The following is a 24,342-nucleotide window of genomic DNA, read 5'->3' as shown; positions in this document are numbered from 1 at the left end:
CCTCCCCCACCTCCCTATCACCTCCCTCATGGTCCCGCCTCCTTCTACTACCCACTGTGTTTTCCCCTACTCTTTCTTCACCTTTCCTGATATCAGCTCCCTGCCTCCCCTCACCCACGCTTTATCTTTCCCCTTATTGGCTTTTCACCTTGAACCTACCAGACTTCTTCCTACCACCCTCGCCCCAGGTTCTTTATAGGGCCTCTGCCACTTCCCTTACAGTCCTGACGAACGGCTCCAACCCGAAACGTCGACCGATCTTTTCCACGGATGCTGCCCGACCTGCTGAGTTCCTTCAGCGTGTTGTGAGTGTTGCTTTGATCCCAGCATCTGCAGATTATTTTGTGTCGGGATGTAGACTGAACCAGCTCCATCAGGGGCACAACGCTCTGCGGCATCGAGGACATCCTCACGATGCGATGCTTTGAAAAGGCGGCGTTCATTACTGAAGCTCCTCACCACCCGGGACAATCTCCCTGCTCTTTACTACCATCGGGGAAGAGGCACAGGGACCTGAGATCTCAGCCATTCAGGAACTGCTTCTTTCCCTCGTCCACTTTATTTTGAACACATGAGCACCAACTCCACATTTTTTTGCGGTATTGATTGTCGCTTTGTACTTAACATTAATTTCACATTTTTGCGCCTTACTATCCAGCAAAAGATTAAATCTCAGGTGGTATAGGTCACTGATAATAAATCACCTGGGAAACATGCGATACATTCTCTCTATGCTGGGAGAGTGGGCACGCTGGCCTTCATCAGTCAGGGCATGAGTACAGGAGTCGGAAGGACACGTTCCAGTTCGACAAGATATCTGTGAGGACGCACTTGGAGTACGATGTTGAGTTTTGGACGCCCTGTTGTGGGAAAGATGCCACTGATCTGGAAAGAATGCAGGGGGACATTTACGGGGATTTTGCCTGGGGTCGAGGGACAGAATTATGCAGAGAGGTCGGAAACGTTGAAGCTTTATTCTGAAAGGGGTACGGATAGGGCGAATGCGTGTTCTCTTTCTCCTCAGGGCTGGGGTAGAGAGAACATTAGGACACATGATTGAGGTGAGAGTAGCTGAAGAGAGAAGAGGGAGAGCGATTGGATTTTGTAAAAAAGGAGAGAGGGAGTGGGAGAGAGACGGAGTAGAGAATCGAAGGATTGGGAGGTAAGAGGACGGGGAGAGTGAGACAAGAACGTGAGTGGAAAGAAATTCGGATGAAATGGGGAAATGGGAGGGGAGGAGATATGAGGGAGAGAAGGAGTTTAGAGGGACGAGGGTAAAGAGAAGGCGAGATGGCGAGTAAGATTGTGATGCAGAGAGGGAGCAGAATAGGGTAGGAGCGAAGGGCAGAGGATGGGGTTTGTGACAGTCGGGGGGAGAAAGAAAGTGTAGTCATTTGATTCAAGTAGGGCCGACAGGCTTTTGACAAAGTCTCCGGATCTTTTCAGGAATATCCAGGCACACGGGTGCCGTCTTCTCACAGATGAAACGGTGCTGATCATTTTTGCAATTGTGAAGCCAACTGGATTTACACTCACTGCATTCGAACTTTCCAGAGTTCACCTTGTACACGACATTAGAGGCCACTTTCCTGTCAAGGAGGGGTAAACAATTTCAAAAGGAGCAACACAATTCCAGCAGACAGTCCTGTGTCAGTCCCCAAACTACTCCCACTGACTCAATCTGTCCTCACCGACCGGTGTCAGTTCCGAAACTACTCCCACTGACTCAATCTTTCCTCACCGAGCGGTGTCAGTCCACACAATACTCCCACTGACTCAATCTTTCCCCACATAACTCTACCAATTCTCAAAACACTCTCACTAACCTCCTCTCTCCCCACATACCTGTACGAGTTCCCAAAACACTCACTGACTCATTCTCTGCAGCCCTGTGTCAGCCCCAGATTGATCCCTTGCTCAACTCTCTCCCCACAGAGCTCCGGGAGTCCTCAAAATAACCCCACGATCCATTTTCCCCCTACAGTCCTGTTACTTCCCCATTACTCTCAAAGCCCGCCTCTCCCCACGGTCCCGTGTTAGTCCCTAGGATACTCCCACACTCTGAACGTCTTCCCACGGAACCGTGTCAATCTGCAAACTAATCCCACAGCTCCACTCTCCCCACAGGCCGGTCTGATTCCCCAAAATACTTCCCCTGATCCACTTTCTATCTGAAGGCCGCGTCTTTTTCCCCGAAATACTCGCACTCCCCTTTCTCACCCCACAGCCCCATGACATTACCCAATATAATCCCAACGTTCACTCCCTTCTCACAGCCCGTATCAGTCCCCAAATAAAACTCACGACCCATTCTCTCTTCAAAAACCTACATGAACCCAAATCTCACCCGGCTTTGCATTTTCCAATCCAGTATGAATTATTTTGGTCGCCGACAGCTTTGTTAATAAAATTCTGTGAAATTAAATGGCTGTCATTAATGATTCAAAATGAGCACAATTTAAGGAGCGTCACTCACTTTCTGACCGCCGGCGAGTGTGATGAGACGGAGTGGAGGGATCTTCACTCAGTGTCTGCCCCAGGAGTGTGCGATGGGACGGTATGGAGGGATCTTCAATGAGTGTCTGCCCCAGGAGTGTGCTATGGGACGGTGTGGAGGGAGATTTACTCTGTGTCGGCCCCGGGAATATACGATGGGACGGTGTGGAGGGAGCTTCACTCTGCGTTTGCCCCCGGGAGTGTGCGAAAGGACAGTGTGGAGGAAGAGACGCTCTGTGTCTGACCCCGGGAGTATGTGATGGGATAATGTGGAGGGAGCTTCACTCTGTGTCTGACCCCGGAATATGTGATGGGACGGTGTGGAAGAAGCTCCACTCTGATGTGGATATGTCTTCTGACACATACCTCTTCCTCATTTGAATTTATTTCAAGAAGCTTTGAGTCAGAGTTTGAACAATTCTGTTTCGCTCCGTCGTAAGATATTTCAAATGTGGATATGAAGTAACAAAGGTCTTCATTTCTGATCCAATTCCGGGAACACGCTTGATCTGGAAATCATGAACACGGAACAGTGAATCCTCCTTCATTACTTCCGCTGGGGGAAAAAATCCCTTCACACCGTCCCATCACACTCACGCAGTGTCAAATACAGAATGAAACTCCCTCCACACCGGTCCCATGACCCATTCCGGCGTTCAAACACAGAATGAAACTCCCCCTGACCCTTCCAACACACACACCCGGTGTCAGACACGGAGTGAAGCTCACTCCGCGCCGTCCCATCACAGACACTCGGCATCAGTGACAGGCTGAATATCCATCCACACTGTCATATCACACATACCCAGGGTCAGACAGTGAGAAGCTCCCCCGCACGGTCTATCAGAAACACACGGGTTTAACCGCGGAATGACGCACTGCCGGCGTCAGACCCTGAGCTAATCTGTCTCCGGAGCACCGCATCACGCACTCCCGGGTACAGACACTAGGTGTCTCTCCCTCCACACCTCCCCATCACACATTCTCCATGTAGGACACTAGGTGGCGCTCCACCCCACCGTCCCATAACACACACTCGGTGTAACCCTACGGGTGTCGGTCCAATCGCATCCTCATAATGAACATTCCCGAGACCAGCCACAAGGTATAGATTCCTCTTTCTATCCCGTGATTAGGAACTGGTGAATGGCGGCTGTTATCTCACCTTTCCTCCTCGTCAGCAGATGGCAGATTTGAGCCTTGGTTTCGTTCAGAGCTCTACACTGCATTTCGAGGTAATTGAAAATTCGGCGGAGATCGGTTTGCTTTTGATGCTGAACAGAGAGATCGGTGCTCAGGACGGAGAGGTTGCTTTCCAGGACGAACGATTTGTTTACTAGGATGGAGTAGTTGCTTTGGAGGTTAAACAATTTGTGTTCGAGGATGGAGACGTTGTTGCTGGGGACGGAAACATTATTGAGACATTTATCCTGGGGGATGTCCTCGCGGGAATCCTCTGATGTCATTGGTTCAAGGGTTGAGTTCGGCTGGTGAATTTGCAGTGGACATTGGCACTGGGTCCTGTTCATCTCCTGATGTTGTTCCCAAAGTCTCTGGTACTTTTGATCGGAGGCGATCAGAGACTGACGGATCTGTAACACTGAGAGAGAGAGAAGGTGAATGGTGTGTTGGTGTCACGGTGAGTGGCGTGTCGGTGTTGTATTGAGGGATGTGTCGACATCACGACGATGAGTGTGTCCATGTTCCGGTCAAAAGCCTGTCACTGTCGCGGTGGGATTTGTGACGGCGTCAAGGCGAGAACCGTTTCCGTGTTGTGGAGAGGCGCGTATCAGTGTTACGGTAAAGGCTGTTTATGTGTTCCTGTGAAGAGCGTGTCGGTTGTCACGGTGAGAGGTGAGTCGGTGTCACTGTGAGGTGCATTTCTGAGTTATGGTGATGGGCGTGTCGGTGTCATGGTGAGATGCGTGAAGGTGTCAGGGTGAGTGTTATGTCGGTGCCTGACTAATTGCTGTCGGGGGCAAGGATTTCTAATTCCGGATCATTGAGATCCCATCTGGAGGATCTACGAACTGTACAAATGGGACTGTCTGTAACTGAACCCGAGGTGAAACAAAATCCTTAGTAACAGATTTTCTGGAGCTGTTCGGGAGGGGTTAAATAAACTCAGCGGTGAGATAAAACTGCATATATGACGTCGTGGATATCGTTCAGTCGTGGCAGAAGGAAGATTACAGCTGGGAGCTTAACGCCCAAGGACAGACATTGTATTGAAAAGACAGGCAGGTGTGCACAGGGAGCGGCGTGACTCTGTTGGTAAAAACTGGAATAAAATGATTGGAAAGATGTGGCATAGGATCGTAAGTTGTAGAATCATTGTGGCTCGAGTTACAAAACTGCAAAGGTAAAAAGCCAAGGATATCAAACGTTTCTTCAGGTATATAGAGTGTAAAGCAGAGCCGAGAGTAGATATTGGATCACTGGAAAAGGATACTGGGGACATAGTAACGGGGAAAGGGAAATGGTGAAGGCATTGAAGAAGGATTACGCAACAGGATTTATGTGAAAAACACTAGCATTATGCGTGAGATTTGAGATTGTCGGGGGGCTGAAGTGACTGAAGGTGGCACTGGTACAGAGAGGGTGCTTGTGAAACTGAGAAGTATGAGGTAGACAAGACATTTTGAATAGATGGTCTACAACCCAGGGTTCTGAAGGAGGTGGCTGAAGAGATTGTGGAGCATTACAATTGCTTCTTCAATGATCATTGGATTCTGCCATGGTTCCGGAGACTCGGAAATTGCAGATGACACTCCACTCTTCAACAAGGGAGATAGGCAGAAGGAAGGAAATCACTGGCCTGTCACTCCGACCCCTGTAGTTGGCAAGATATTGCAGTCGATTATTAAGTGTGTGCTTTCGGCGTACTTGGAGGCCCATGATAAAATAGGCCGAAGTCAGCATAGTTTCGATCAAGGAAAATCTTAGAAACAGAGAAAGTCTGCAGCACAATATGGCCCTCGGCCCACAATGTTGTGCCGAAAATGAAATTACTTTAGAAATTATCTCGGGTAACACATAGCCCTCTACTTTTCTAAGCTCAATGTACCTGTCCAGTAGTCTTTTAAAATACCCTATCGTATCTGCTTCCACCAACCTCGCCGGAAGCCTATTATACACACCCACCACTGTCTGGGTGAAAAAAAAAAAACCCTGACATCTCCTCTGTACCTACTTTCCGGCACCACAAAGCTGTGCCCTCTCGTGTTAGTCATTTCAGCCCCGGGAAAAGCCTCCGATTATCCAAACGTTCAATGCCTCTCATCATCTTCTACACAGATTCAGGTTTATCAAAATCTTGCATGATCAGTCCTTGAAATTCTTTGTAGGAACATGGCTCAGGTTAAACAAAGGGGAATCGGTGCATTTTGTGTACTTGGATTTTCAGAAGTCCATTGACAATGTACCACACATGAGGCTGAATAACAGGTTAAAACCCTATGTTGTTACAGGAAAAAAAATTGATAGAGCAGTGACTGATTTGCAGGACACAAAGAGTGGGAATGAAATGACGGGAGAAACCTCTGGTTGGCTACCGACGACTGGTGGTGTTCCAGAAGGTCTGAGATGAGACCGCTACCTTTTACATAAAATATCAGCAATGTAGATGAAGGAAATAATAGGGTTTTGGCCATGTTTGCGGAAAGTGCAAAGATAAGTAGAGCGGCTGGTGTTGCAGAGGAAGAGGAGAGGACATAGAAAACCTACATAGGTGAGGAGAATTGGCCAAGAAGTGTCAGGTGGAATACAATGTCTGTTCAGGCACTTTTAAGCAAGAAGTAAAAGCGTAGATTATTTTCTAAACGTAGGGAGAATTGCAAAGGGACTGTAGAGGGCGATATTGGGTTTATTTAGTGCAGAGGTTAATAGATTCTTGATTAGTCAGTGTATGAAGGGATACGGGGAGGAGGCAGCAGATTGGGGTTCAGAGGGAAATTGATCTTCCATGATGAAATGGCGGAGCAGACTGGAAGAGCCAAGCGGCCTAAGCCTGCTCCTGTGTCTGAATGTCTTATGGTCCTATACTCATGGCGAAACTGTGTCGGTGTTACTGTGAGAAATGTGCCGGTATGACTTTCAGAGCGGGTCCCTTATTCGGAACCGGGCATTTCCAGGTCACGGAGACGGGTGTGTCACGGTCAGGGCAGTTTCCAAATAAGCGTGTCACGAGGAGGTGCGGGTTCCTGCCCGTGTCGCTGTACGGGTAGCGATGTTGTCACGCTGAGGGGCGGGCCGGTTACGGCGTGACCGCGTCACGGTAACGGTCCTCTTAGTGTTACGAAGAGGGTCATGTCGTTATGACATTGAGAACCGTGTCGGCGTCACTGTGAGGTTTTACGCGGGCACTTCAATCCTTTCCGCTTCCTAATGGTCGGACACCATCCGGTTCCCGTTGGACTCACCATAGATCAAGAGCCCGGCCACTATCGCGACGAGGACGGACGTAACTAAGCAGAGCAGGCAGATCTTCAGGCAGGATCTATTTCCGATGTTCTCTTTCGGCTCTTGTTTATGCGCACCTGTAGAGAGACCATTCAGTATGTGTGAATTCAGCCGTGACACCCACAGGGTTTCGCTCCCACCCAACATCGGCGCTCTCTCCGTCTACCACGATCACCCCCCGCCCCCGCCCCCCCCCCCCCCCCTCAATCTCATCAACTTTCCAGTCGGCATCGCTGAGAGTTCAAATTCCATGACTCTGGAAAACTCTGACTGTTGTCTCACTGATTCGAGGGGTGTTTTACTGTCTTCAGTGTGATCGATGAAGTTAGAGTCCTGGATGTTGTCCACATGGACCTGAGTTGGGCGTTTGAGTCAGTCCCTCAGGAGAGCCTTATCCAACAGATCATGGGGAATTGTCCGTTAGCATTCGGAGTTTGTTATTTTTCAAAGTTGTAAATTGTTCGGAAATTAGTTTAGGATTACATTGAAGAATTGCTTTGTCCTGAATGGCGGGGTGGTTCAGGGTTAAATATAAAGAAATAAAGAAAGAAGATTTGATAATAAATGTATTTTGAATACTGAGATTTTAACTTTGAGTTGGCCTGCTTACACAGGGCACAGAGTGCTGACGCATGGGACTTATTCTCGCTTGTGGTCTGTGATTAGTGGCGTTCCGCAGTGACCAGCGCGGGGACCTCTGGTATTGTTGATGGATCGGACTGACATCGATGAAAGTGGAGTTGTGTGGGTTGGTAAATTTGCAAACGAGCCAAAGTTTGGTGGCATTGTGGCCAGTGTAGAAAATCGTCCATGGATTCAGTGGAATATCGATCAGTTGTTAATGTGGGTGGAGAAAAGGCAGATGAAGTTTAACCCGGGTCAATGTGAGGCTTTGCGCTTTACCAAGTAAATGTGAAGGGACAGGAAACAGTTAACGGCAGAACTTAAATGGCGACATACAGAGGAATCTTGGGATTATCGTGCAGGGCAGTAGGGTGTTAAAGAGTTAACTTTAGACTGGCCTTTGGCAACGTCTCTGTCATGGAAGAGTCATTCATAATTTTGTGATGCATTGGATCTACAGTGAATTGGCCATTTGGAATCCGAATTGGCTTGTCTACAGAACACAGAGGCCGGAGGCCGTTGGTTGGTCGTCAGTGACTAGTGGTGTTAACTACTGATCCGCAATGGGAAATCTGCCGTCTGTGGCAAAAGCTCAGATGAGAACATGGATAATAATCTAGCCATTGTATGTTTAGGACATCCCGCCTTGTAGATTTCGTAAATTGGTTTATTATTGTCACACAGAGAAGGCAGACCAAGCTTTTCACCACATAACAGACTCACAGTGTTATTCTGAGTACATTCCCTTTGGTATTAGACATTTCAACTTTGGTGAAAAGATACTAACAGTCTAATCTCTCTGTGCTTCTCATATTCTAAAAAAAGAATCCTCTGTCTCAACTTCCGCCGTTCCAGAGAAAATAAACCAAGTGTCCAACCTCTCGTTGTTACACATGTCATCTAATCTAGGCAGCGTCCTGTTCAAACTCCTTGGAGACACTCCAAAGCCTTGACATCCTTCCTGTAATGTGGTGACCGGAACGTTGTACAATCCGCCTGATACAGCCTAATTTGAGCATTATAATGTTGCAACACAGCGTCCTAACTTGTTAACATAATGCCCGACTAATAAAGGCAACCATACTTATCGCCTTCTTAACAAAGATCATAGAATGGTACTGCATAGTACAGGCCCTTCGGCCCACATTGTTGTGCCGACCCTCATACCCTGCCTCCCACAGAACCCCCCATCTTAAATTGCTCCATATACCTGCCTAGTAGTCTCTTAAATTTCACGAGTGAATTTGCCTCCGTCACTGACTCAGGCAGTGCATTCCACGCACCAACCACACTCCGAGTAAAAAACCTTCCTCGAATATTCCCCATGAACTTCCCACCCCCTTACCTGAAAGCCATGTCCTCTTGTATTGAGCAGAGGTGCCCTGGGGAAGAGGCGCTGGCTATCCACTCTATCTATTCCTCTTAATATCTTCTACACCTCTATCATGTCTCCTCTCATCCTCCTTCTCTTCAAAGAGTAAAGCCCTACCTCCCTTAATCTCCGATCATAATGCATACTCTCTAAACCAGGCAGCATCCTGGTAAATCTCCTCTGTACCCTTTCCAATGCTTCCACATCCTTCCTATAGTGGGGAGGTAAACAGTGAATACAGTTATCTCTGTAGTGGGATCTCGATTTGCTGGGGAAGTGGCCGAGTGGGCAAATGCAATTTAGATCAGAGAAATGCAAGCTATCCTATTTCAGTATGGCAACCCAGGGTAAGACTTCACACTGGGGGGGCGGGGGGCGGTGTAGGTGTTCCTGGTAAGCGTTGCAGAACAGAGGGATCCAGGGGTACAGAAACATGGTTCCCCGAAAGTGGAGTCACAGGTAGACAGGGACACCGGGGACTGTTATAGAACAAAGGGACCCAGGTGTACAGGGACACGTTCCCTGAAAGTGGAGCCACAGGTAGACAGGGTCCCTGGGGAGTGTTGCAGAACAGAGGGACACAGGGCTGCAGGGACACGGTTCCCAGAAAGCGGAGTCCAGGTAGACAGCGACTCTGGGGTGTGATGTACAACAGAGGGACCCAGGGGGTACATGTACACGGTTCCTTGAAAGTGGAGTCACAGGTAGACAGGGACCCTGGGGATTGTTGTAGAACGGAGGCACCCAGGGGTGCAGGGACACGATTTCCTGAAAAGGAACTCACAGGTAGATGTGGCGGTGATGTCGGGAGGGAACAGAAGGGAAAGAGTAGGAGAGGGTGAGAGAGAGAGAGGGGTGAGTGAGGGGGAGACAGATGGGGTGAAGAGTGACAGAGGATGAGAGACAGGAAGAGAGGAAGGAGAGGACGGAGAGGCAGAGAGAGTTTGAAAGAAGGGGAGGGGTGAAAGGGGGAAAGGGGAGAGGGGGAGTGGATGATAGCGGGGAGAAGGGGAGAGAGAGGGGTGAGAGAAGAGAGAGGGGATGACAGCGGGGGGAAAGTGGGAGGGGTGGGAAGGGAGGAGAGGGAGAAGAGAATGCAGAGAGTGAGTGAGAAAGAAAGGAAAGGAAAACCATATAACCACACAACCATATAACAATTACAGTACGGAGACAGGCCATCTCGGCCCTTCTAGTCCGTGCCGAACGCTTACTCTCACCTAGTCCCACCGACCTGCACACAGCCGATAACCTTCATTTCTTTCCTGTCCATATAGCTGTCCAGTTTGACTTTAAACGACAACATCGAACCTGCCTCAACCACTTCTCGTTCCACACAGCTACCACTCTCTGAGTAAAGAAGTTCCCCTTCATGTTACCCCTAAACTTTTGCCCTTTAAATCTCAACTCGTGTCCCCTTGTTTGAATGTCCCCCACTCTCAGTGGAAAAAAATAAGCCTATCCGTGCCAACTCTATATATCGCTCTCATCATTTTAAATACCTCTATCAAGTCCCCCCTCAACAGTCTACCTTTTAAATAATAAAGACCCAACCTGTTCAACCTCAGAAGAGGTTGAGGAGAGGGAAAGAGATACAGGGAGAGTGTGGAGGCTGGAAGCAGAAGGGGAGAGAGGGGTGAGATAGTGGGGTTAGAAAGGAGAGAGAGTGGATTTTAAAATGTTATCGACCTCTCGCCTTCATCACCGGCTCTACCATTCCCGTCGCTACTCAACAGACCTTCAACGACCCTCCGAAATCCCATGCCATCACCCAGCGCTCGCTTCTTTCTCCGCACCGCCTCTCCCACGACATTCACACCACGGCGCCCTTCCCACAGAATGTTCTTCTCCCACGCCACTCTCTTCTCACCTCTTTCATAACGCTCCCTCCATAGAGACCCTGCCACGGCGCACCCTACACCCGGCCCTTCCCAAAAATCACTGTCCTCTCACACGCCCCCATCAGTTAACAATGCCTCCTCTACGACGCCGCTCCAATGAATTCCCTCTCAATCAGGGAATCACCGGAGTCAACACGACACTTGCTCTGAACAGCATTAGAAACGTCTCCTAAACACAGTCAGAGCAATGAGGATTAATGTGATGCCCATGTGTCGGGACACGCAGCTCAGATAGGGCCCAGTACGAAACATCTGTTTCAGCTGGGGACAGAGCAGTGCCGGTCAGAAACAGAGTGCAGCTCCCTCCGCACCGTCCCATAACACACTCCCGTGGGAAGGCACAAAGTGAAGCTTCCTCCGCACCGTCACATCACACAATCCCTCGGTAATAAAAAGAGTGAAGCTCCCTTCACCCCGTCCTATCATACACTCCCGTGGTCAGAAACAGAGTGAAGCTCTCTCTGCAGCGTAATATCACACACTCCCCTGGTCAGACACAGAGAATCTCCCTCCACAACGGCCCATCACACACTCCCGTGATCAGACACATAATGGGGCTCTCTCCCTCCGTCTTTCTGCCCCACTAACCTCTGGAAGGAGACCGTGAGTCCATTTTGACGATCTTCGCATTCATGTAAGTCTCGCACTGTCCTCCTGTGGAAGATTCTCTGAGTCTCTGAGCTCAGCGAGGGGAAGGAACGGTTGTCAGAGGAAGCCCATGTTGACAAGGGGATGTGGCAGTCACAAACAAACACCGGATAAACAGCTGATAAAGGGACCAGGGGGAGGAGAGAGACTGAGGGTGTTGGAGAACGTGATCCAGTGAGACGAGAGTGGCGGGGCAAAGAATGGTGAGAGTGGGGAGTTAGGCGGAGGGAGAGAAAAGGCAAGATCGGGGTTGGCGGAGAGAGAGAAGCATATAGCGGGGGCAGAGTGGGTAGAGAGGGGTGAGAGATGGGGTAGTGTGAGGAAAAAGCTGGGAAAGTAAGACAAGTGGACATGGCGAAACAGGGGGTGGGGGAGAGAGAGGTGGAGCCATAGAGTGTGAGGAGTCGGAGAGGGATTGGGAGAGACAGCGGAAGAAAGAGGGAAGAGAGGAACCGGGAGGGAGGGATGAGCGATTAAGAAGGTAGACGATGGGGGAGAGAAGAATCGAAGGAGACGATTGAGGAAAGCTATGGACAGAGGAGTAGAGAATGATGGCCGCCTCAGAAGGAAGGAAATGTCGGAGGGATTCGTGTCACTAATAAAAAGCCTCCATTTTCCTCGAGATTTGCACCGTCCCAGTTGTTTCCTGGTTTGCGCGTCGGACGCTCCCTCAGCTCCGGCTCATCGCCGGGGCTTCAGACCCTGTGTCCATGAGAAACCACGGCCCCGGTTAAAACACCCAGACCCACCGAAGTGAGTGAGTGCACTCCCTCAGACTGAGGTGAACGGCTCTCCTTACCCATCATCTTCTCCAAGGTGGCGGTCGAGGGAGTTAGTGGTGGATGAGGAGGCGGAGGCGGTTGTGGTGAAAACTCTCTCGCGCCCCGTTCGTTGTGTCGGGCTCCCTCTGGCGCTGCACAGACCGGCTGAGAGAGACTCCGGCCCCTGCGATAGGGGACAGGTTGGGGGGTAGGAGTGAGTGGAGGGGACAGAAGTGAAAACGGGTAGGGTCAGGGGCAGTATAGTCATGGGAGGGATGTGGAAGGTAAAGTGAGGAAGGCGTGCAGGGTGAGGATGTGAGAAGAGGGAGTGCAGGAGAAGGAGGATTTGGGAGCGAGTAGAAAATGGTGGAGAGAATGTGGTGGAGGATGTGTTCGAGTGGGGTGAGGCTAGAAATCCTTCACTGATGGTGTTCACCAGGGAGTCGCAGGTGGGTCCAAAGATCTTTGGCAACTATATTCACCATTTGTAGCAGATTTTACAACTTGCGGTTGGGAAGCTTGGAGACGGCCCTAACGTTGGCGGCGTGGTAAACAGTAAATCCAGTTATCTCCATAGTGGGACCTCGATTGGCTGGTGCAGTGGTTTAGTGGGCAAATACGATCTAGATCAGTGAAGAGACGGTTCTCGTATTTCAGTATGACAACCCAGGCTGTGTCCTTCACATCGGTGGGGTGGGGAGAATTACTGGATAGTGTTGTAGAACAGAGGGAGCCAAGACAGAGGAACATGGCTCACTGAAGGTGCAGTCACGGGTAGACAGGGACCCTGAGGAGTGTTGCAGAACAGACGGATCCAGGGATGTAGGGACACGATTCCCTGAAAGTGAAATCACGGGTAGATGGGGTGGTGAGGAAGCTGGAGAAGAGAGGGAAACGAGTGGGAGAGAGTGAGACAGAAGGGAGAGAGACAGGGAGACAGATGGGGTTAAGAGTGGCAGAGGCTGAGAGACAGGAAGAGAGGATGGAGAGGACGAGGAGGGACGATATTGTTTGAAAGAGGTGGAGAGGGGAGAATGAGGGAAAAAGGGAGAGGGAGGGTACAGTCGAGGGACTAAAGGGAGAAGGAGGGGGAGAAAGAGGAGAAGGGGATGACAGAGTGGAAAATGGGGAGGGGTGGGAAGGGAAGTGGGGGGTGTGATAATGGAAAGAGTAGGTCAGAAAGAAAGGATCAGAGAAGATGAGGGGAGAGATAAAGTGAGAATGGGTAGTCAGGAAGCAGAAAGGCAAAGATAGTTCGGTTAGAAACGAGAGAGAGTGGATTTTAAAATTTTAATGACCTCTCTGTCACTTCCCCGCCTTTCCCAGTCCCGTCGCTACACAACAGTCCTTCAACGGCCCTCCAAAATGCCATGCCATCACCCAGCGCACACTCCTCAATGCCCCTTCCTCCGCACCGCCTCTCCCACGACATTCACACTACGGCGCCCTTCACAAAGAATGTTCTTCTCCCACGCCACTCCCTCCTCACAAGTTTCATCACGTTCCCTCCATAGAGTCCCTTCGACAGCGCTTCCGACACCCGGCCCTTACCAAAGCTCACACATGTCCCCAACCGTTCACAATGCTCCCTCCACGACGCCGCTCCCATGAATTCCCTCTCAATCAGGGAATCACTAGAGTCAACCCGACACTTGCCCTGAACAGCATTAGAAACGTCTCCTAAATACAGTCAGAGCAATAAGGATAAAACTGGGCCTATCTGTCCAGATCCGAGGCTTAGAGCGGGCCCACATACGATACACCAGTTTCAGCTGGGGACAGAGCATTGAGGGTCTGAAGCAGAGCAAATCTCCGTCCACACCGTCCCATCACACACTCCTGGAGTCAGAGACAGAGTGAATCTCCCTCCGCACCGTCCCGTCACTCACCCCTGGGGTCAGACACAGAGTGAATCTCCCTCCACACCGTCCCATCACATATTCCCGGGGTCAGGCACCGAGTGAATCTCCCTCCACACCGTCCGATCACACACTCCTGGAGTCAGACACAGAGTGAAGTTCCGCCCGCAACGTCCTATCACACACACCCGGGGTCAGACACAGAGTGAATCTCCCTCCGCACCATCCCGTCACTCACCCCTGGGGTCAGACACAGAGTGAATCTCCCTCCACACCGTCTCATCACATACTCCCGGGGTCAGAGACAGAGTGAATCTCCCTCCGCACCGTCCCGTCACTCACCCCTGGGGTCAGACACAGAGTGAATCTCCCTCCACACCGTCCCATCACATATTCCCGGGGTCCCTCCACACTGTCCGATCACACACTCCTGGAGTCAGACACAGAGTGAAGTTCCGTCCGCAACGTCCTATCACACACACCCGGGGTCAGGCACAGAGTGAATCTCCCTCCGCACCGTCCCATCACACACTCCCGGGGTCAGACACAGAGTGAATCTCCCTGCACACCATCCCATCACAGACTCCCGGGGTCAGACACAGAGTGAATCTCCCTCCGCACCGTCCCGTCACTCACCCCTGGGGTCAGACACAGAGTGAATCTCCCTCCACACCGTCCCATCACATATTCCCGGGGTCAGGCACCGAGTGAATCTCCCTCCGCACCGTCCCATCACAGACTCCCGGGGTCAGACACAGAGTGAATCTCCCTCCGCACCGTCCCGTCACTCACCCCTGGGGTCAGACACAGAGTGAATCTCCCTCCACACCGTCCCATCACATATTCCCGGGGTCAGGCACCGAGTGAATCTCCCTCCACACCGTCCCATCACACACTCCCGGGGTCAGACACAGAGTGAATCTCCCTCCGCACCGTCCCGTCACTCACCCCTGGGGTCAGACACAGAGTGAATCTCCCTCCACACCGTCCCATCACATATTCCCGGGGTCAGGCACCGAGTGAATCTCCCTCCGCACCGTCCCATCACACACTCCCGGGGTCAGACACAGAGTGAATCTCCCTCCGCACCGTCCCGTCACTCACCCCTGGGGTCAGACACAGAGTGAATCTCCCTCCACACCGTCCCATCACATATTCCCGGGGTCAGGCACCGAGTGAATCTCCCTCCACACCTTCCGATCACAGACACGCGGGATCAGACTCACCATGGAGCTCTCCCCCTCCGTCTTTCCGCCCCGCTTACCTCTGGAAGGAGAGCGTGAGTCCATTTTGGCGAACGTCGCATTCACGTAAATCTCGCTCTGTCCTCCTGTCGAGGATTCTCTGCGTCTCTGAGCTCAGCGAGGGGAAGGATCCGTTGTCAGAGGAAGCCCGTGTTGACAAGGGGGTGTGACCGCCACAAACACCGGATGAACAGCTGATAAAGGAACCGGGGGGTGGAGAGAGATGGAGGGTGTTGGAGAGAGTGATCCAGTGAGACGAGATGGCGGGACAAAGAATGGTGAGAGTGGGGAGTTAAAAAAGGCAAGAACGGGGTTGGCGGAGAGAGAGAAGCCGATAGCGAGGGAGGAGTGGCAAGAGAGGGGTGAGGGAAGAGGTAGGGCGAGGAGAGAGCTGGTGAAGTAAGACAGATGGACATGGGGAATTATGAGTGGGAGGAAGAGGTGGAGACATAGAGTGTGAGGAGACGGTGAGCGCTTGTGAGAGAAAGCGGAAGAAAATGGTGGAAGGGGCACCGGGAAGGAAGGAATGAGGGATTAGAAAGGTGGACGATGGAGGGAGAGAGTAATCGATTGAGGGAGATAGAGGAAAGGAGTGGACAGATGAGTAGGGAAGGATGGCAGGCGTACGGAGGGCGGAAATGTCGGAGGGATTTGTGTCGCTAGCACACAGCCTCCATTGTCCTGGAGTTTTGCACCGTCCCGGTTGGTTCCCGGTTTGCGAGTCGGACGCTCCCTTTGCTCCGCCTTATCGCCGGGTCTTCAGCGCTCTGTCCATGAGAAACCACGGCCCCGGGTCGAACACCCAGAACCCACCGATGTGAGTGAGTCCCCTACCTCTGAGTGAGGTCAACGGCTCTCCTTCCCCATCATCTTCCCAAAGGTGGCGGTCGAGGGCGTTAGGGGAGGATGCGGAGGCGGAGGAGGTTGAGGTGCCCAATCTCCCGCGCCCCGTTCGGTGTGTTGAGCTCCCACCGGCGCTGCACAGACTGACTGAGAGACCCTCCGGCGCCTGTGATAGGAGACAGGTTCGGGGGTAGGAGGGAGGGGAGAGGACAGAAATGAAAAGGGGTAGGGTCAGGGCGGTATAGTCATAGAAGAATGTTGGAGGGTAAAGTGAGGGAGGCGTGGAGGTTGTGGATATGAGAACAGGGCGTGCAGGAGAGGAAGGATTTGGGAGGGAGTAGAAAATTGTGAATATAATGTGGTGCAGGATGTGTTGGAGAGGGGGAAGGCAAGTTTTAACGGGTATGGACGGGAAAGTTATGGGGTTATCCCGGGCGGGGGGGTGGAACCTCTGTTGAAAATGAGGAGTGGGGTAGAGGGCGGGGTGGGGGCTATACAACACAGGCTAGAAAGTCTTTCCCTCACCCTCAGAGTGAATGTCTCCCCTCTCTGTGAAGGAGGAGGATGTTCCGAGAAAAAGACGGATAGACAAGGTAGAGTGGTGAGGAGGGGGTCACAGGAATTGGGGGGGGGGTGACGAGGTGGTTCAGGATTGGGGAAATGTTGCCTGACGCTCATTCCCTACCCTTCTCTTGCCGTCTCTGCCTGTGTGTTTCTGCCTCTCCGTGAAGACTCTAAAAGCCGGGACAAGAATATCCCAGCGCAGGGAAAGGTGAGGACAAGAATGGAGCCCTTTCGTCCTTCTTCTCCAGTTCTCTACCCACCTTCCAGCTGCTCTGCATCTCCCTCTCCCCGTCCTCTCGTTTTACCTCCCCCCTTTCTCCAAATCATCACCCTCTCCTCTTTGTAGCCAGTGCGTGAGTGGGCCAGTGAAGAAGTGGAGCTTTGAGGCTTTGAGTCGAGAGATTCTGGCAGTTTTGGCAGTTGGTCTGTGCAATCAAGTCAATCAAGATTTGAATAGATCAGCAGAAAGCCTTTGATTAGACAATCGAGATTTGGATAGCTCAGGCTCAGCAGAAAGCAGCTGATTGGGCAGTCGAGGTCACGGAACAAACATTTTGAAAAGCTCAAAAGATAAATAGAGGGACAGCTCATGCGATGCGGCCAGTAAGTGAGTGGGCCAGTGAAGGAGTGGAGCTGTAACGTTTTGACTCGAGAGGCTTCGACGAGAAGAGGCGGAGGACAAGCTTGCTCGCAGTTAGTTTTTACAATGTCTCCTGAGACGGTGATGTGCCTCTCATGTGAGATGTGGCAGTCTTGGGGGAAAGCTCCCCTCCCGCAGAGTCACATCTGCCACAAGTGCATACGGCTGGGCGATCTGGAAGACCGTGTAAGGAATCTGGAGCAGCAACTGGTTGACCTTCTACTCATAAGGGAGAATGAGGCAGTCATAGATGAGAGCTACAGGGAGGTAGTCACACCTAGGCTGTCGGAAGCACGTAGTTGGGTGCCAGTCAGAGGGTTAAAGCAAAGGTGAGCAGACAGGTAGTGCAGAGCACCCCTGTAGACATTCCCCTGAATAATAAGTTTACCGTCCTGGATACTGTTGGCGGGAACGACCGACCAGGTGTGAGCCACGGTGGCAGGGCCTCCGGCACTGAGTCTGACCCTGTGGTGCAGAACGGTGGGACGGAGAAGAGGAGAGCTGTCGTCATTGGAGACTCTATAGTCAGGGGAGAAGACAGGAGAATTTGTGGACGTGAGAAGGATACCCGAATGGTTTGTTGCCTCCCGGGTGCCAGGGCCCGGGATGTCTCTGACCGGGTGCTAGGCATCCTGGTACGAGAGGGAAAGCAACCAGAAGTCGTGATACATGTTGGGACCAACGACATAGTCAGGAAGAGGGATGAGGTCCTGAAGTGTGAGTTTCGGGAATTAGACAGAAGGCTGAAGAACAGGACCTCAAGGGTGGCGTTCTCAGGATTGCTGCCAGTGCTACGTGACAGTGATGGTAAGAATTGGAGGAGATGGCAGTTGAATGCATGCCTGAGAAGTTGGTGGAGGGAGCAGGGTTTTAGATTTTGGATCATTGGGATCTCTTCTGGGGAAGGTGGGTCCTGTGCAGATGGGATGAGTTGCACATGAACCCGAGGCGGAGCAATATCCTTGCAGGTAGGTTTGCCAGCATGGCTTCGGATGGTTCAAACTAATTAGCGAGGGGGATGAGACCCGCAGCGGTAGAGCAGTGAAAGAAGTGCATGGAGTAAAGCCAGATCTAACATACAGAGAGGCGTTGAGGAAAGAGAAGCAGAATAAACGGTGTAAAGGTAGTGAGGCAGAAGGGCTGAAATGTGTGTACCTCGATGCAAGAAGCATCAGGAACAAAGGTGATGAGCTGACTGCTTGGATACATACATGAGATTATGATGTAGTGGCTATTACAGAGACTTGGCTGGCACCAGGGCAGCAGTGGATTCGCAATATTCCTGGATTTCAGTTCTTTAAAAGGGATAGAGATGTGGGAAAAGGGGAGGAGGGGTGACATTACTATTCAGGGATACTATTACAGCTACAGAAAGAGTGCGTAATGTAACCTCATCCTCTTCTGCGTCAGTCTGGGTGGAAGTCAGGAACAGGAATGGAGCAGTTACTCTATTCGAGGTATTCACTACGCCCCCTGGAAGCAGCAGAGAGTCAGAGGAGCAGATTGGGAGACAGATTTTGGAAAAGTTCAAAGATAACAGGGTTGTTACCATGGGTGGCTTTAACTTCCCTTATATTGATTGGCACCTGATTAGTTCCAGGGATTTGGATGGGGGCAGAGATTGTTAAGTGTGTCCAGGACGGATTCCTGTCATAGTATGTGGACAGGCCGACTAGGGGGAATGCCATACTAGTTCTAGTATTAGGTAATGAACCGGGTCAGGTCACAGATCTCTCAGTGGGTGAGCATCGGGGGGACAGGGACCACCGCACCTTAGCTTTTAGCATAATCATGGAAAAGAATAGAATCAGATAGGACAGGGAAAAGTTTAATTGGGGAAAGGCAAGTTATGAGGTTATAACGCTAGAACTTGTGAGTATGAATTGGGATGATGTTTGTGCAGGGGAATGTACTATGGACATGTGGTCGATGTCTAGAGATCTCTTGCAGGATGTTAGGGATAAATTTGTCCCGGTGAGGAAGATAAAGAATGGTAGGGTGAAGGAGCCATGGGTGACAAGTGAGGTGGAAATCTAGTCAGGTGGGAGAAGGAAGCATACATGATGTTCAGGAAGAAAGGATCAGATGGGTCTATTGAGGAATATAGGGAAGCATGAAAGGAGCTTAAGAAGGGACTGAGAAGAGCAAGAAGGGGGCATGAGAAGGCCTTGGCGAGTAGGGTAAAGGAAAACCCCAAAACATTTTTCAATTACGTGAAGAAAAAAAGGATGACAGGAGTGAAGGTAGGACCGATTAGAGATAAAGGTAGGAAGATGTGCCTGGAGGCTGTGGAAGTGAGCGAGGTCCTCAATGAATACTTCTATCCGGTATTCACCAATGAGAGGGAACTTGATGATGGTAAGGACAATATGAGTGAGGTTGATGTTCTGGAGCATGTTAATATTAAGGGGGAGGAGGTGTTGGAGTTGTTAAAATATATTAGGACGGATAAGTCCCCAGGGCCTGACGGAATATTCCCCAGGCTACTCCATGAGGTGACGGACGAGATTGCTGAGTCTCTGACTAGGACCTTTATGTCGTTGTTGTCCACGGAAATTGTGCCGGAGGATTGGAGGAAGGCGAATATTGTCCCCTTGTTCAAAAAAAGTAGTAGCGATAGTCTGGGTAATTATAGAAGAGTGAGCCTTACGACTGCGGTGGGAAAGCGGTTCGAAAAGATTCTTAGAGATAGTTTCTGTGAGCGTTTAGAGAAACATGGTCTGATCAGGGATAGGCAGCATGGCTTTGTTAAGGACTGATCGTGTCTAGCAAGCCGTATAGAGTTCTCTGAGGAGGTGGCGAGGTATATAGATGAGGGTAGTGTAGTGGATGTGATCTATATGGATTTTAGTAAGGCATGTGACAAGGTTCCACACGGTAGGCTTATTCAGAAAGTTAGAAGGCATGGGATCCGGGGAAGTTTGGCCAGATGGAATCAGAATTGGCTTGTCTGCAGAAGAAAGAGGGTCGTGGTACAGGGAGTAGATTCAGATTGGAGGATTGTGACTAGTGGTGCCCCACAAGGATCTGTTCTGGGACCTGTACTTTTCGTCATTTTATTAACGACCTGTATGTGGGGGTAGAGGGGTGGGTTGGCAAGTTTTCATACGACCCAAATGTCGGTGGTGCTATAGATAGTGTAGAGGGTTGTCGAAGATTGCAGAGATACATTGATAGGATGCAGAAATCGGCTGATAAGTGGCAAACGGAGTTCAACCAGGAGAAGTGTGAGGTGGTGTACTTTGGAAGGACAAACTCCAAGGCAGAGTACAAAGAAAATGCCAGGATTCTTGGTAGTGTGGAGGAATAGAGGGATCTGGAGCTACATGACAGCAGATCACTGAAAGTTGCCTCACAGGTAGATAGGGCAGTTAAGAAAGCTTAAGAAGTGTTATGTTTCATAAGTCGAGGGATAGAGTTTCAGATTCGCGATGTAATGATGTAGCTCTATAAAACTCTGGTTAGGCCACATTTGGAGTACTGTGTCCAGTTCTGGTCGCCTCACTGTTGGAAGGATGGGGAAGCATGGGAAAGGGTACAGATGTAATTTACCAAAATACTACCTGGTTTAGAGAGTATCCATTATGATCAGAGATTAAGGGAGCTAGGGCTTTACTCTTTGGAGAGAGGGAGAATGAGATGTGACATGATCGACGTGTACAAGATAATAATAGGAATTTATAGAGTGGATAGCCAACGCCTTTCACCCAGGGCACAACTGCTCAATCCAGAGGACATGGCTTTAAGGTAAGGGGTGGGAAGTTCAAGGGGGATATTAGAGGAAGTTTTTATTTTATACTCAGAGATTGGTTCGTCCGTGGAATGCGCTGCCACTGTCAGTGGTGGAGGCAGATACGCACCTGAACTTTAAGAGACTGCTAGACAGGTGCATGATGAAATTTAAGTCGGGGTTTATACGGGAGGCAGCGTTTGATGGTCGGCACAACATAGTGGGCCGAAGGGCCTGTACTCTGCTGTACTCTTCTATGTCTATGTCTAAATGAAGCTGAACCCAGGAGCTATTCATGTAGCCAGTCCAAAATTAGAATAAGCTTCTTCAATCAGAGCAGCAAACAGAAAAAGGGAAAACCAGAAAACCTGGAATAAGGAACGATGAACCGGACTGTGAAGCGGAATCTGGACTTCACGGACTAGACCAAGAGAGCCAATCTCCTTTTTAAACGGACATTCCTCCATCCTGAGGCCGTGTTGACTAGTTTTATTATCGCCTCCGCTCACAACGTAGGAAGCCTTATCTCCACAGCTAATCTATCGGAGATCTTGAACATTTGATAGGTTTCAGTGAGGTCTCCACTCATTTTCCAGAATTCCATTGAGTACAGATCCAGATCAAATGCTCCTCCTGTGAAAAGTGTTTCAATGCCGGAACAAAAGGGTGCAGAAGGGATTTACAAGGATGTTGCCTGGATTGGAGAGCATCCATAATGAGAATAGGTTGAGTGTATTCGGACTTTTCTCCTTGGAGCGACGGAGATGAGAAGTGACCTGATAGAGGTGTATAAGATGATGAGAGGCATTGATCACGTGGATAGTCAGAGGCTTTTTCCCAGGGCTGAAAGCGGACAAAGGGACACAAGGGGACAGGGGTTTAAGGTGCTAGGGAGCAGGTAAAGAGGAGATGTCAGTAGTAAGTTTTTCACTCAGAGTGGTGAGTGCGTGGAATCGGCTGCCGGCAACAGTGGTGGAGGCCGATAGGATAGAGTATTTTAAGAGACTTTTGGATCGATACATGGAGCATAGAAATATAGAGGGCTATTGGTAAGCCTAGTAATTTCTGAGGCAGGGATATGTTCGTCACAACACTGTGGGCGAAGGGACTGTATTGTGCTGTAGGTTTTCAATGTTTCTACGTTTCCAATCATTTTCGTTCACCTCTATGGAACAGCGTCGAAAGTTAGCACATCCTTTTCGTCAAAGGAGCACAAATTGACTCACAATATACCCCAACTTAGGCCTCACCAGTGTCTTTTAAAACCTTACAATCAAACCTTTGCATTTACAATCTCGCCCTCTGGAAAGGAATGCGAGCATTTGATTTGCTTTTCTCACCACCGACTCCTGTAAGTGAACCAACAGAGAATCGTGCAACAGGATCCACAAGTTCCTTTGCGCCTCAGCTATTTTTTTTCTCTCCGTTTAGAAAAAAACGTTTATATATTTTTTTTTTCTTTTCTAAGAAGGTACGTGACAATATACTTCCCCACACTGCACTCCATCTGCTACTGCTTTGCTCAGTTCCCTAATCTGTCTTCAACACCACCTGCAGATTGGAAATGCTACGAGCGACCTGCACTGACTGCGGTTTCCCGATGAGGAAGTCAAACGTTCTGTTGCAGAGGGAGATAGCCTGTCCCAGACTTTGCAGCCTGTTGGATAGAACTGAGGTCGTGACTGTGCTGAGCGCTGAGCTGCTGTCAATAAACCGCAGCGTGACGTAGGTATTGCTATTTCCCAGTTGGTCCAAGGCCTGGTGGAGAGCGAGTGAGTTTGCAGTCTCTGTAGTCCTATTGTGGAGAGAGACAGAGCGCAGCGGGTCAATGTGTTGCCCAGTATAAATCCTCAGAGATGCTATCACCCGGGAAATGTAAGAGACTTTATTAGAGAGGCTTACAGAATCATGGTGGTCAGAACTAATACACAGTTAGCAATAGAACGGTTAAACATGTTCTCAATAGTGTGCCGAGCTGCATATATTTCAATAAATGAAGGCGGCAGGAGAGGCGGATAATTGGTTTGAAGATGAGGCAACTGTTTACAAACAGAGGCTTTGTGTCGTGAGGAGAGGCTATTGACGGCAAATTTGCAGTCAATAAGATGAGTTGCAATGTAGAAGGTGGACACAATCGCGGATGATTTCAGGACTGAAGGTGTTATATTTGAATGCACACGGTACACGGAATAAGAAGATGAATTTAGCGCAGTTGCAGACTGGGAAATATGATGTTGCATGCATTACTGAATGATAGCTGCAGGAGCGATTCCCATGGGTATCGGATTGCTTAACCAATAGAAAACAGAGAATGGGATACATGGGCGTCACTCTGTTTCGCAATCAGTGATGAGCAGTGTGCGCGAGGGTCGGTGCTGGGTACGCGACTGTTCACGATATACATCAATAGTCTGGAAGAGGGGATCCAGTGTCGTGAATCTGGGTTTTCTGATGATACTAAATTGATTGGAAAAGCAACGTGTGTAGAAGATACTGAGAGTCTGCAGAGAGATATAGATAGGTTGACAATAGACAATAGACAATAGGTGCAGGAGTAGGCCATTCGGCCCTTCGAGCCAACACCGCCATTCACTGTGATCATGGCTGATCAATCACAATCAGTATCCAGTTCCTGCCCTATCCCCATATACTTCGCCTCCGCTATCTTTAAGAGCTCTATCCATCTCTTTCTTAAAAGCATCCAGAGACTTGGCCTCCACAGCCTTCTGGGGCAGAGCATTCCATACATCCACCACTCTCTGGGTGAAAAAGTTTTTTCCTCAACTCCGTTCTAAATGGCCTATCCCTAATTCTTAAACTGTGGCCTCTGGTTCTGGACTCACCCATCAGCGGGAACATGCTTCCTGCCTCCAGCGTGTCCCATCCCTTAATGAGCTTATATGTTTCAATAAGATCCCCTCTCAGCCTTCTGAATTCCAGAGTATACAAGCCCAGTAGCTCCAATCTTTCGGCATATGACAGTCCCGCCATGCCGGGAATTAACATTGTGAACCTACGCTGCACTCCCTCAATAGCAAGAATGTCCTTCCTCAAATTTGGAGACCAAAACTGCACACAGTACTCCAAGTGTGGTCTCACCAGGGCCCTGTACAGCTGCAGAAGGACCTCTTTGCTCTTGTACTCAATTCCCCTTGCTATGAAGGCCAGCATGCCATTAGCTTTCTTCACTGCCTGCTGTACT

At 50.1% G+C, this 24,342-nt stretch overlaps 1 protein-coding gene across 2 annotated transcripts; it reads right to left on the bottom strand.

The window, feature by feature from the left end:
* Nucleotides 1-533: 533 nt before the first annotated feature.
* Nucleotides 534-15,457, bottom strand: LOC140207313 (uncharacterized). Of its 2 annotated transcripts, none has more exons than XM_072275817.1 (6): nt 15,384-15,457; nt 6,918-7,034; nt 3,662-4,096; nt 2,863-3,005; nt 2,348-2,412; nt 534-1,589 (listed from the first exon to the last, which is right to left on the bottom strand). In XM_072275817.1, the coding sequence occupies exons 1-6, from the start codon at nt 15,406-15,408 to the stop codon at nt 1,400-1,402; spliced, it is 975 nt and encodes a 324-aa protein (XP_072131918.1). In that variant the 5' UTR covers nt 15,409-15,457; the 3' UTR covers nt 534-1,399. The 2 variants fall into 2 exon arrangements, with proteins under 2 accessions (XP_072131918.1, XP_072131917.1); XM_072275816.1 differs by lacking the exon at nt 15,384-15,457 and adding an exon at nt 11,440-11,566.
* Nucleotides 15,458-24,342: the final 8,885 nt, after the last annotated feature.

This window comes from Mobula birostris, chromosome 13, assembly GCF_030028105.1.
Source record: "Mobula birostris isolate sMobBir1 chromosome 13, sMobBir1.hap1, whole genome shotgun sequence".
In the NCBI taxonomy this organism is placed as follows: Eukaryota; Metazoa; Chordata; class Chondrichthyes; order Myliobatiformes; family Myliobatidae; genus Mobula; species Mobula birostris.
Note: the sequence above shows the minus strand (reverse complement) of the source record. Positions and strands in the feature narration are given on the sequence as shown.

Coding starts and splice junctions, on each gene's coding strand:
- LOC140207313 (XM_072275816.1), bottom strand. CDS start 11,485: ATGAATGCGAAGATCGTCAAAATGGACTCACGGTCTCCTTCCAGAG. Junction 2,413..2,862: donor TAAATTCAAATGAGGAAGAG/GTATGTGTCAGA, acceptor TTAATTTCACAG/AATTTTATTAACAAAGCTGT. Junction 1,590..2,347: donor ATTGGAAAATGCAAAGCCGG/GTGAGATTTGGG, acceptor CCTCCTTGACAG/GAAAGTGGCCTCTAATGTCG.